The following is a 13395-nucleotide window of genomic DNA, read 5'->3' as shown; positions in this document are numbered from 1 at the left end:
TAAGCAAAATGCCGAACCAGGAACATAGCTACAGACTCTCAAGGGAAAAATAAAACCAGTTCTGGGTATAACGCGGATGACCCATCCCACGCGAAAAGCAAAGTGCACCAGAGGGACAGAAGGATGAGCGTGTGTTCCTAAGCACTTGGTTACGATGCTGCTGGTTCAGGAAAAGTTCTCTGACACTGTCATTTTATAAAAAGCAGCACAAAGATAGCGTGTCCCAGACTGAACTGTATCCAAGTTTCTGCTGTCTGGGTCCTTCTTCCACCCCTCAGTCTGCTCAGAGGAGAGGGACAATCTGGAACCATTCTCAAATAATGGTCACGAGAGCCTTTTCACAGGACCCTGGTCAGTCGGATTCCCACCCCTACCCCCGCCCCGCACGACTTTCAGCCTCTAACAGCTGCAGCCGAGCAAGCGTACGAGGGGCAAGGACCACCACAACGATGGGAAACGTCAGTCTTAAGGGAAGCTCCGAAGAGCTGCTGGCATACGACAGGAAATCAGCTAAAGAGCGTAATCAGACATGCATCTCACCATCAGGAACTCTCAGAGTTCTCACTAGTGATCTCACATCTTAAGAGAATGTTTATTTTATTTTATTTTTTTAAAGATTTTATTTTTTTCCTTTTTCTCCCCAAAGCCCCCCCAGTACATAGCTGTATATTCTTGGTTGCGGGTCCTTCTAGTTGTGGCATGTGGGACACCGCCCCAGCGTGGCTTGATGAGCAGTGCCATGTCCACGCCCAGGATTCGAACCAATGAAACAATGGGCCGCCTGCAGCGGAGCGCGCGAACTTAACCACTCGGCCACGGGGCCAGCTCCAAGAGAATGTTTATTTTACTTGAATTGTATGTGGCAACATGCTCAAGCAAAGAAATTACCATTTTAATACTGTAATGCTGTATCAGATTATTTCATTTCAACCTCAATATATTCTTCAATCACCTTTTTCTTTTTTGAGGAAGATTAGCCCTGAGCTAACATGTGCTGCCAATCCTCCTCTTTTTTCTGAGGGAGACTGGCCCTGAGCTAACATCCGTGCCCATCTTCCTCTACTTTATACGTGGGACGCCTACCACAGCATGCCTTACCAAGAGGTGCCATGTCTGCACCTGGGATCTGAACTGGTGAACCCCGGGCCACTGAAGTGGAACATGCGAGCTTAACCACTGCGCCACCAGGCCAGCCCCTAGTCAATCCCTTTTAATTGTGCTTTATATCAAGTGATATGTAAATGTGTACACATCCGCATCTCTTTGACTTATTTGCAATACTTTGAGTATGCGCATTTTCTTTCTGAAAAAAAAAAAAGGATGTGAAACGAAGACAATATTTTTTGTGAACAAAGACATCTTGTTATCCCCACCTGGCTAATGAGGTTCAAAAGCAGCTTTCCCTCGGAGCCGACCAAGCAGGTGAGCAGCTGCGGGATCCAGGCCAGCCACTGGATGGGTGGCACGCCGATGCAGTACTTGTCAACAGCGTCTGCCAAAGTATTTTTGTCATCATCAAAACTCAAAAGCCACAGCACCTAAGACAGAAGGAAAAATTCTTGAGTTGAATGAAACGTCTGAGGCCCTTAAGCAAGTGACTTTTCCCCAACATTAAAATACCACATAGAGTAGCTTTACTGGAAATGCAGGAACATATCTACAAAAGGGGACCAGCAATATTGCTAAACTTAAAATAGAAATGTTACAGGTAAGTAAAACCTAAAATTTGACTATAGTTTTTTATCTAGATTTAGCTTTAATGCCAATTACTAACTGATCCCACCTGTTGGCCAGCACGGGGCACGGGGCACGACCCCAAGGAGCCAACAGGGGGATGGGAAGGGCTGGCCAACCTGCTCATTACACGTGTGATCTCACAGAAACAAAGGGGACTTTTGCTCCCAGTCTCAGATGACCACCCCTAGGATCAGGGAGGCCACATGCTGGCAGCCTGGTGTCCACGGACGTCTGGAACAACTACACTTAGAAGCAAGCACATTCCGAGTCAGGCACTCAGGGAGCTCTGTTACTGTAACCGGTTTGTGTTGCTCTAGCAGGCTTTAACTACTAGGAGCTGATGTTCATCCCAAATTCTGACATCAAATCAAGAAATTCTAAAAAATCCAAACCTTTAACGCACAAAACAGAAAAGCAGAACCACCATCTTAAATTTTCTGCAAGAATTCGTTCTGGGTCCTATGTATGTGTTTTATGGGAGGGACGAGAGGGAGCGATACTGAGGAAGGAATCTCCATCACGAGCGCTCACCCATGGGGCACATGTCAACTGCTGACCCTGTCCCTGGTGTTAGACCCAGGCAACGTGGGACGAGACCTCCAGGACTGAGACTTCACTCTGAAGGGTCTGCAGAAACCATGTGAGTCAATGTCACCGGGGACTAGAGGTGAGCGGCTCTGTGGCTGTGTGTGTGCCGTCCCTGCAGGTGAAGATGCGACCCCACTGGGTGTCTGGCAGGTCAGTCGTCCTTGCAGACCCCTCATCTGGCTGCAGGCATCTCTGTGCAGTGTGAGATCCCACGGAGAACACTGGACTGGAGTCCTAAGACCCAGGCTCAGTTTTGCCTGGGCCTCCAAACATGTCCAGGAGTCAGTGTTCTCAGCTTTAAGGATTGGCACCTGAGCTAACAACTGTTGCCAATCTTCCATTTTTTTTTTTTCTTCTCCTCCCCAAAGCCCCTCAGTACATAGTTGTATATTCTAGTTGTGAGTGCCTCTGGTTGTGCGCTATGTGGGACGCCACTTCAGCATGGCCTGATGAGCAGCGCCACGTCCGTGCCCATGATCTGAACCAGTGAAAGCCCAGGCCGCCAAAGGAGGGTGTGCCAACTTAACCACTGGCCACAGGGCCACTCCCCTGTTCTCAGCTTTAAAATGGAACAATGCAAGAGACTTTGAAGAGTGATGGGAATTTGCGAGTTAAGGCATGAAACAGCGCCTCACACCAGCACGGACTAGTAAACAGCTGAATATTCACCCAGACTTGAAGGCTGCCAGGTGGTCTTTGGTCAAAGCTAATTCTCTGGTCTCACCTTGGCTAAGTACTTCCTGGATTTGCTCTCGTTCTGGTGCCGGCACGCGTGCAGGTAACAGGTGATGGCAGACACTCCGAGGTGCAGCTGCCGCTCCTTCACGAAGATGTTCTCCAGGTAGTCGCCCCACATGGCCCACGCCTTCACCAGCACGTCGTGCATCTGCACAGCTGCAGAAAAGGCTTTGTTTGCTTCCTCAGACCTAAGAGGGCACAAATCAAAACATACCTTTTTTTAAGGCAAACTTCACATAACATAATATCAGTCATTTTAAAGTGAGTAATTCACAGGCATTTGGGACATTCAAAATGCTGTGCAACCACCACCTCTATCTAGTTCCAAAACATCTTCATCACCCTGAAAGAAAACCCCAACCACGAAGTTGTTCTGACGTTTGGCTATTGTGAACAGTGCTGCTATGAACATTTGTGACCAAGTACCTGCTTGAGCATCCATTTTTCATTCTTTTGGGTGTATACCTAGGAGTGGAATTGCTGAGTCATATAATCCTATGTTTAATCTTTTGAGGAAGTGCCAAACTATTTTCCAGAGTGGCTGCCCAATGTTACTATCATACCAACAATGTATTAGACTCATATGCCTTATGAACACAGGCGCAAACACCCTCAAAAAAAATGCCAGCAAACCAATCCAGCGGCAGTATTTAAGGATTGTTCACCGTGACCAAGTGGGATTTATCCAGCAACGCAAGGTGGTGGTTCAACACACAAAAATCAATCAATACAACACACCACATTAACAGAATGAAGGAGAAAAATACGATCAGTTGAGTTGATGTAGAAAAAGCATTTGACGAAACCCAACACCGTGTCATGATAAAAACACCCAACAAACTAGGAACAGAAGAAACTACCTCAACATAACAAAGGTCACATATGAAAAGCCCACAGCTAACATGATACTGTGAAAGACGGAAAAACAGTTTTCTGAAGATGCCCACTTCTACCACTTGTTTAACTCAGTACTGGGTGTTCTAGCCAGACCAACTAGGGAAGAAAAAAAAAAAACACCAGAATGAAAAGGAAGATGAAAGACTACCTCTGTGTGCAGATGGCACGATCTTATGTACAGAAAACCCTAAAGAATTCGCAATAAAACTATCACAGCAAGTAAATTCAGCAAAGTTGAAAAACATAAGATCAGTATACAAATCAGTTGTATTTCTATACCTTGGAATGGACAATCTGAAAATAAGAAAACATTTTATAATAACATCAAAAAGAATAAAATACTCAGGAATAAATTTAACATAAGAAATGCAAGATTTGTACAATGAAAACTATAAGACATTGTTAAATAAAATTAAAGATGACCTGAATAAACCTATCCTGTGTTCACGGATTGGGAGACTCAATATTGTTATGATGGAACTACTCCCCAAATTAACCTACAGATTCAGTGCAATCCCTATCATAATTCCAGCTGCCTTCGTTGCCAAAGTGGATAACCTAAAATTCATGTGGAAATAAGGTAAGGGGTTAAGGGACCTCATATACCCAAACAATCTTGAAAAAGAACAAAGTTGAAGAACACTTCACAATTTCAAAACTTACTACAAAGCAACAGTAACCAACACAGTGTGGTACCGGCGTTAAGAATGGACATACACATCAATGGAACAGAACTGTGTCCAGAAAAAAACCTATACATTTCCAGTCAATGAATTGTCAGCAAGGATGCCAAAGCCATTCCACAGGCAACAAACGGTGCTGGGACAAGAGGATATACACATGCATAAAAATTAATATGGACCACTACCCTCACGTCATATATAAAAATTAACTCAAAATGGATTAAAGACCTAAATGGAAGAGCTAAACCTATAAACTCTTACCAGAAATCACAGGAGTAAATGTTCATGACCTTGGCTTAGGCAGTGGTGTCTTAGACATGACACCAAAAGCACAAGCAACAAAAGAAAAAACGGACTAATTAAACTTCATCAAAATGACCAACTTTGTGCATTAAGGACACTAGCAAGAAAGTGAAAAGACAGCCTATAGAATGTGAGAAAATATCTGCAAATCATGTACCTGAAAGAGACTTATATCCAGACATAAGAATTACAACTCAACAATAAAAAGTCAAATAACTCAATTAAAAAACGCACAAAAGGAACCAAATAGACATTTCTATAAAGAAGATATACAAATGGCCAATAAGCACATAAAAGATGCTAAACATGATTAGTCACCAAGAAAATGCAAATGAAAATCACAGTGAGATACTACTTCATACTCACTAGCATGGCAATAATCAGAAAAATGGACAACAACAAGTGGTGGCTAGGATATGGAGAAATTAGAAACCACAAACACTGCTGGTGGGAATGTAAAATGGTACAGCCGTTGTGGAAAACTGTTTGGCAGTTTCTCAAAAAGATAAACGAAGCACCACATGACCCAGCAATTCCATTCCTACATACATATCCAAGAAAACTGAAAACATGCCCACACAACACCTTGTACATCGATGTTCATGGAAGCGTTGCTCACGGTAGCCAAAAAGTGGAAACAACCCGAATGTATGGATATACAATGGAATATTATTCAGCCATGAAAAGGAATAAAGTACTGATAGATGCTACAACGTGGGGGAACCTTGAAAACATGATGCTAAGGAAAAGAAGCAAACCACAAAAGGCCACACTGTGTACGATTCTAATTATGTGAAATGTTCAGAATAGGCAAATGATAGAGACAGGAAGTAGATTAGTGGTTGTCAGGGGACAAAGGAAAGGGAGAATAAGGAGTGACTGCTAACAGGAACGTGGTTTCTTTGGAAAAGACGGAAATGTTTGAGAATTAGCAAGTGGCGATGGTGGTACAACACTGTGAATATACTAAAATCCACTGAAATTGTACACTTCCAAACGGTGTGTTTATGGCAGATGAATTTAAAACATTAAGAAAAAAAGGATAAAACCCTTTCATCTTGACAAAATCACTCCCTCATTTAAAAATCAGCTAAAAATGCAACTCCTATACACCGAAAATGTGGAAAGCGGGCTTTAAAGCTCTATATAGGGCAGCAGGCAGTATCCTGTGAGTATATCTCATTTGTATACTTTTTACAAAATTTACCTGACTTTCATTTCTCTAAAACAGGATTCAGCAACCTTTTTCTGTAATGGGCCAGACAGTGAATGGTTTAGGCTTTGCAGGCCACACAATTTCTGTCACATGTCCTCCACTCTGTGGCGTAGTGTGAGAGCAGCCACAGACAACGCCAGTGGGTGTGGGTGTGTTCCGATATCACTTAGAAAAACCGGACGCTGGTCAGACTTGGCCTGCAGGCCACGGTTGACTGACCCCCTGGCTCTAAAACAAAATCATCTCCATAAAAGGAATCAACTCTGTTCCCAAAGGTCGTGCTGAGAAAACGGGGAAAGGAATCCAGTTCTGTGCTCCAGCAACTCGTTTTTAAGAAGCTTTAAGTGATACATATCAAACTGCCTTATCAATCTACTGCAAGTGACTATCTCCACAGACGTGTAATACCTGAAATATCGCACCTGACAACCATCACTAAATCACACCGATTTCTAGCTTGAGCTTCACACCGGCTTCATGTTCTCACTAACTAAACAAGTGGCTGAGGGTCCCGTAACCTCCTCTTATATAACATACATACTTGTTGATCTGGGCCAGGAACATTCCTTTCAGTGCATAAAATTCAGCTGTCATCTCTTTAGTGAAGTATTTTAAATTGGTAGATTCAATAACTTCAAGGCCCTATTAAAAAAAAAAAGAGTAGGAAAAAAGTTCTTGAAATTTCTCAACAATAATACAAACAGTTCATTAAAATATTTATCTAGGCAATAAGTCCTAAAGGTCTCTGACAAGTGTACTTTAAATTGACAAGACTTGCCTGCCACGAATATCTGCTGACAAGCAGTACCGAAACTGAATCGCTAAATGCCACATTCAGTTCTAGGCACCTTAAGGGTATTATTTTCTCCAAAGCTTTATATATCTAGTCAGTTTCATTGTCTTTATGAATATTCCTCTGACCATAACCAAAATCTACCTTATACCCACATACATAATCTTGTAGTTTTTAATTTTCTTTCCTTGAATACATTAACCCAATACACGGCAGAACAGAGACCATCAAATGTAATTCAAATACTCAGGTGGTTTCCTTTCCCTTTCTTGTTTTGGGAGGACTGCTTTCCATTACTAAGGCTGTGTTTACAGAAAGTTCTACACCTCCTTCCCTCTGATCTGAACCAGTCTCCAGGTGGACACTCTCAGTCTTTACTGGACCCCCCCCAGCCGGGGGGTAGGCACGGGGCCCGCTGGCACTCTACCTGCATACACTCGTTTTTCCCCATGACTCCTGCCAGTTGGAGGTAGCATTTGACTTGTTGTCGAATCTTCTGGAAGCAATCCACAATAGGAACGGTTGGAATAGTATGAATACGACTTAATATATCCAGAGCTACATTGACCAGTCCTTGTTTTCGGGCAATTTTCCCATATTGGATGATTGCTGAAGCTGATGCGTGAACCCCAAGCATAGCGTTATTTGAACTTGGATCATGCTGAGAACTATTCTCATAGGCAGTTACAATAGCTAGAGAGCAAAGAAATGAGTTATCAGTCCACGTCAAACATCTCAAAATGTTCCACAATAAGGCTTAAATAAAAAATGAAAAACACACACACATGGCTTATGGAAATGGGAAGCTCTGTGATAAACCCTCATCGCTTTTCCTCGTATTTTGTACCAAGTCAGATGTAAACAGCACTAACTACTGAGATAAGCATTACCATCTTGGCTAACTAAATCATGAAGGCTGCTGTAAACAAAGATGCCTGGCAGGGTTAGGGGCTGAGCAGAGGGGACCAGGAACACTGGAGAAGGCTACACACAGACACCTGAGAGCAGCTCTTCCTCGGGGGGACTTCCAAACCAAGAGGGCCACAACCGACAGCTCCTATCCCACTGGTCTGCGCCCGATGCAACGGGCAGTGTCTAGCAGCACTTCTGTTCTAGCTAGAAAAATCTAACAGGTACGGGGAAAAATCTTCCCATCTTTCACCACCTGCATCTTTACCCTCGCCATACCAACCACTGACCATACCCACCAAAAAATAGAAAATCTGGTAAAAGAAAAAACAAAACCAAGACATGAAACCAGAACAGCAGGGTGTCTGGAAAATTACATGATGAATGCATGCCGGACCAGGTAGGTTTACCCTGGTAATGATGCTGCCTCCACATGAAGACGCTGCTCCAGTGGGACAAGTCGTCAGACACGATGGGCAGCCTGTTCCTCCAGGTCTTCACCACCGTCTTCATGTCGTGCAGGCTGTTGTTCCTCCCCAGGTTGGTCGGCTGTAAGCCTGCGTTTATTTGCGCAGCTTCCTGAAGTTCGATGATTTGCTGGGCTGCCTAAACGGGACCAGCGTAAGAGAGTCCACTGTCAACATTTTATTACAGATCAAATGAGGAAAATAAGCCACAGGTCAAGCAGGAGCCTGGCCTTTATAAAGACCTCCCAGTTCAATCACCAAAGGAAGCACTCAAAGAGCCTCTAGATTCCAGGTTCAATTTCTTCCTCACCTCAAACGCTACTCTCAAGCTTAAAACCTCAGCTCTACGGCTACTGTGAGACAGGAGCTGGGAGAACAAGCTTGCTGAAGGGCAGTCTCCAAACTCTCTCTCTTGTCCACTCCCTTTGCCACCAACCAAGTGTGGCTCTTCGTGTACAACGTCTAGGACAGGACAGCCTCGCCCCCTTCCCTCAGGCTTTCCTGCCATCAACATTTAAAGCCCCAGCCATAGTAAACGTCTTAAAACACGGTTCTGGTGATCTCCTTGGGCTGATACTGCTTCGTCCACATCCCTTAGGAGTCTGTCTAGCCCACTACACTTTCAATCCCGGCTGTGCTGCTGGCCCCAAGCTCGCAGTGCCATCTGTCTCCTGGGCGGGGGCCCTGGCCACAACTCTGAGCCTGAGCCAACTTTCCCCACCGAGCCCCACCTCCCCTCCCAGAGGGATCCCCCTCCTCTGAATGCTCGCGTTTATTTCCTTTCCTACTAGTACGGCACTGAGTGACACTCTCCCTCTTATTTTCAACTTTGCTTCTTATATGCTTTCTCCCTCCAGTTAGATGCTCCTTTGAGTCAGAGTTCACATTTTAAAACTGTGTGAATCTCCTCAACGAGGCGCCTTGTTCAGTCCTCAGTATCCTGGTGTTTGGTCTTAATTTTAAAAATTGCCTAGGAGAATTTATGCTTTCCACCTATATTTCAAATTTAGCTCATTATATTCAGATTTTTGAAAACTTTATCTAATCCCCTCCACAACCAAAGGCTTACTGAAAACAGAACGACGGGATGTTTGTTTGGAGATGTTAGCGTGTTCCCAGAGTTGTACGACCTTCACCACTGTCTAACTACAGATGCTTTCCGTCCTTCCCAAAGGAAGCCCTGGGCCACCGGCAGCCACTCTCCATTCTCCCTCCTCCAGATACTGGTCACCGCTCACCTGCTGACACAGTCCCCAGGGGTATGTGTGCACGTGTGTGTACGCGTGTGCAAATGCACGGGGCTAGAAGAAATGTATCCTGTGAGAGGAGCAGCAGGCCAAGGGGCTGTGGGGAGAGACTGCTTTAGAGACGAGCGATGGAATGGCAGCTCGCGGGGCTGGAACATATTGTCAGAAACAGCGAAGACAACACACAGAGCAGGAAGCCAAGGCACAGGCCACTTAACCCGCAGTCTTAAGGGCCGCAGAGGATGCAAGACCTCGTCAGACTGAACAGTGAACACCACACTGACAGTGGTACAGTGGGCATTAAGGAAAATTCCTGAAGCAAAAATGAAAATCATCAAAATCACTCCTGAGGATGGCTTCTGTCACTTAAACCCCTTGGAAGCTCCAAAAATGGGGAGCAACACTTGATTCCTCTACATTTTGACTCTGGCCTTCCTTTCACTGAGGAAGAGTTTACGCAGCAAAGGACAAGACAAGTGGAAGGAGTGTCCTCTCTGCCGTCCAGCTCAGTTTACGAACCCAAGCCTGGACGGGACGTGCTCTGCTGTGAAGGACCCGAGACAGCACTGTACCCACCTGGAGAAGAGGTGTGTGCACGTGGGACACGACGTGGGGCAAACGCCGCCACTCGCGGATGGCCAAGCTGCTGGCCATCTCCACCAGGCGCTCGATGAAGCTCAGCTGCTGCTCCTCGGGGTGGCAGATGGCCAGGTAGCCGCGGTACATGTTGACTTTCCAGGCCATCTCCTTGGGACAGCTCACTTCCACCTGGGGGTGAGAGAGCATTACACAGGAAGCGATGGGCATTCTTCCTCTCAGTATAAAGGGTGAAAAAGGAAAGCCAACTTTTTTGCAGCCACTTATGAAAAGCAATAAACAGAACTTAAGCCATAAATAGATGTTGATTTTCTTTAGAGAAGTCCCACATTTAGACCGCTTTTTCCGGATACTCTCCTTTCCCGAATACCAGTGAGAGGCCCATCTCTCTAGCTACGAAGGCATGCCACAGGCTCCTCGCTTTAAGGGCATCAGTAGTTCCAGAAAAAGAGGACACTGATCAACACCATTAGGACAACCAGATTAACAGTCACTACTGGGCCACAATGTCGCCAGCCTATTTTCCACGTCTTAAATACACGTTCACCTCCCCTCTGATAAATGCTGGTGTAATTCTGAATTGTTTCCAATTCACACCATTATCCTGGGAAATTAATCTAACTTGGCACACATTATACAAGAAAGCAGAAGACAGAGACTCAGGGTGATATCAGGAGCGAACAGTCATAAATTTCACTGTTCTTTAAAAGCCGCACTTTTTCATCTACCTTAAAATTTCCCCCAGATTTCTTATTTCTCGAACATCAGTTCTACTATGAAGTAGGCTGAGGCTGGAGCCGTCGCATTTCCTGTGCCTGGCCTCTGACCCCTGCTCCCGCACACGCGGCTGAGCACCAGGCGCAGGCTCCATGTCTGCCCCTGAAAGCACCTGCGTTTGCCCATCACCTTCCAAAGAAAGCACCAGAACTCACTACATTTTACCAATCTCTTACACAGCATTTAAAAAAGTAAATGATAAAAAATTAAAGTCTTTTAAAAAATAAGCTCTTTGTGTATAAGATGGGAGAGGATATCTTTGTTGATATCCTTTTGATAGAACTTGATAGAACCTGCCGTAACAAGATCAATAAAACACTCATTCTGAAGCACGTCTGGGAAGCTAATAAAAATTGTACAAATTTTCATGCTGTAACACTATCTGTCCAAATGACGTAAGAATAGTAACGGTAATAATAACGTCATCTTGCATTTATATAACCTTTCAGCTTGTTCTTTTACGTCCTACTTTTTCCAAGCACATTCACATTCACGGCCCCTCTTAGATCTCAATAACCAGTGATAAAGAAAATTCAGGAAGAATAGGCACATGGAAAGATGCTCATCATCGCTGATCATCAGGGAAATGCAAATCAAAACTACATTAAGATATCACCTTACACCCATTAGAATGACACAAATATCTAAAACTAATAGTAACAAATGCTGGAGAGGTTGTGGAGAAAAAGGAACCCTCATACACTGCTGGTGGGAATGCAAACTGGTACAGCCACTATGGAAAACAGTATGGAGATTCCTCAAAAAATTAAAAATAGAACTACCATACGATCCAGCCATCCCACTACTGGGTATTTATCCAAAGAGCTTGAAGTCAGCAATCCCAAAAGTCCTGTGCACCCCAATGTTTATTGCAGCACTGTTTACAATAGCCAAGACGTGGAAGCAACCTAAGTGCCCATCAACAGACGAATGGATAAAGAAGATGTGGTACATATATACAATGGAATACTACTCGGCTGCAAAACAGAACAAAATCATTCCATTTGCAATAACATGGATGGACCTTGAGGAATTATGTTAAGTGAAATAAGCCAGCTAGAGAAGGATAATCTGTGTATGACTCCACTCACATGAGGAATTTAAAAATGTGGACTAAGAACAGTTTAGTGGATACCAGGGGAAAGGTGGGGTGGGGGGTGGGCACAAAGGGTGAAGTGGTGCACCTACAACACGACTGACAAACATTAATGTACAACTGAAATTTCACAAGATTGTAACCTATCATTAACTCAATAAAAAAAAATTCTGAACTCAAAAAAAAAGAAACTTCAAGAAGGCAAACTTGTGAGCACATCTGCTTCCAACACCGTCCTCTACAGTTACACCAATCTCACATTTTCTGGACTTAAATGCTGTTCAAGATTGGCTTCTGTCCATCGCAACACCCATCCTCCGTAACACGAAGAAGAAAGGCCTCTCTTCTACTTTTTTCCTCTACTGAAAAAAAGTTACCCCATGTATTAAACCAAAGCAAGAAAGGTACTCCTGCAGCAGCCCTACAGTCGCAACACACAGGAACAAAAACCAAAGTAACTTGTTGAGTTTCTTCCCTTTAAATACTAGCCAATGAGTAAATAATTTAGTACTATCAAGACCATTTGAAATTAATCTACTGCATTGCTCAGAATGTTTATACATATACTTAGAGCTTTTTCCTAACAGTAAGTACCTTACGATTTTTAGAAAATAATCAAGAGTTTATGAAAGAGCAGATTCATTTGTCAGACCTATGGACAGCATGATTAAAGAAAGAATAATCAACCGTAAATGCGTTCTATCAGCTATATATATACATATATATATTTACCGACATAAGTGATTAGTGATTTCTTGGAGTGACAGGAACTCCTGCATCAGATGCGGAATTTCCCAAATCCCAACCAGAAAGTCAAGCCTGGGCTCCATCTCCACCCTCTGTGGTTAACAGCTTGTGACTATTTCAGGCTTTCAAGCTTCCGAATTTTGTTAAAAATCGACATTAGTAATGAAATAAACACTGCAGCCACAATGCAGGTTAAAATTTTAGGTTCACCATTTCAAAGAAAGTGGCCCCACAATCCCCATGTGCTTTTGCAGACTCCACACTGAGAAGAGAGGGAATCATTGGTGTGAATGTAAATAAACCCTTACGAGTGCGACCAAGATAACGGCCTTCTTCCCTCTAAACCCCATAACGTGAACATCACACGGAAATGTCAAAACTGAGGAGCAGCAGCAAGGAAGGGGCCGGGGTGGGGATATGATGGCAGGGCACTGACGCAGGAAAAATCCAGAGCAACACGAACAGCCACATGCGAAGGCCGTCTAGGGCAGTCAGAACAATGTGTCACGGGGTTCAGATGACACAGAGCTGCCCCGTCCAGCAGCTTTTGATGCTCCTGCCGGAAGCCTCCCACTGGGGAAAGGGAATTGTACTTCTGCG

At 44.1% G+C, this 13395-nt stretch overlaps 1 protein-coding gene across 8 annotated transcripts in view; it reads right to left on the bottom strand.

Moving 5' to 3' along the window:
• The window catches only part of TRRAP (transformation/transcription domain associated protein), a 117281-nt gene that overhangs the window by 17600 nt on the left and 86286 nt on the right, over positions 1–13395 (bottom strand). For 5 of the 8 annotated variants that reach the window (XM_046667796.1, XM_046667800.1, XM_046667802.1 and 2 more), the window contains 6 exons: positions 10155–10346; positions 8242–8470; positions 7383–7648; positions 6704–6804; positions 3050–3251; positions 1374–1538 (listed from right to left, as the gene is read on the bottom strand). In XM_046667796.1, coding sequence (XP_046523752.1) covers positions 1374–1538; positions 3050–3251; positions 6704–6804; positions 7383–7648; positions 8242–8470; positions 10155–10346 — 1155 coding nt within the window. The remainder of the gene's footprint in view (positions 1–1373; positions 1539–3049; positions 3252–6703; positions 6805–7382; positions 7649–8241; positions 8471–10154; positions 10347–13395) is intronic. The other 3 variants (XM_046667799.1, XM_046667803.1, XM_046667804.1) reach the window with 1 other exon arrangement.

The sequence above is a fragment of the Equus quagga genome, chromosome 7 (assembly GCF_021613505.1).
Source record: "Equus quagga isolate Etosha38 chromosome 7, UCLA_HA_Equagga_1.0, whole genome shotgun sequence".
Lineage (NCBI taxonomy): Eukaryota > Metazoa > Chordata > Mammalia > Perissodactyla > Equidae > Equus > Equus quagga.
Note: the sequence above shows the minus strand (reverse complement) of the source record. Positions and strands in the feature narration are given on the sequence as shown.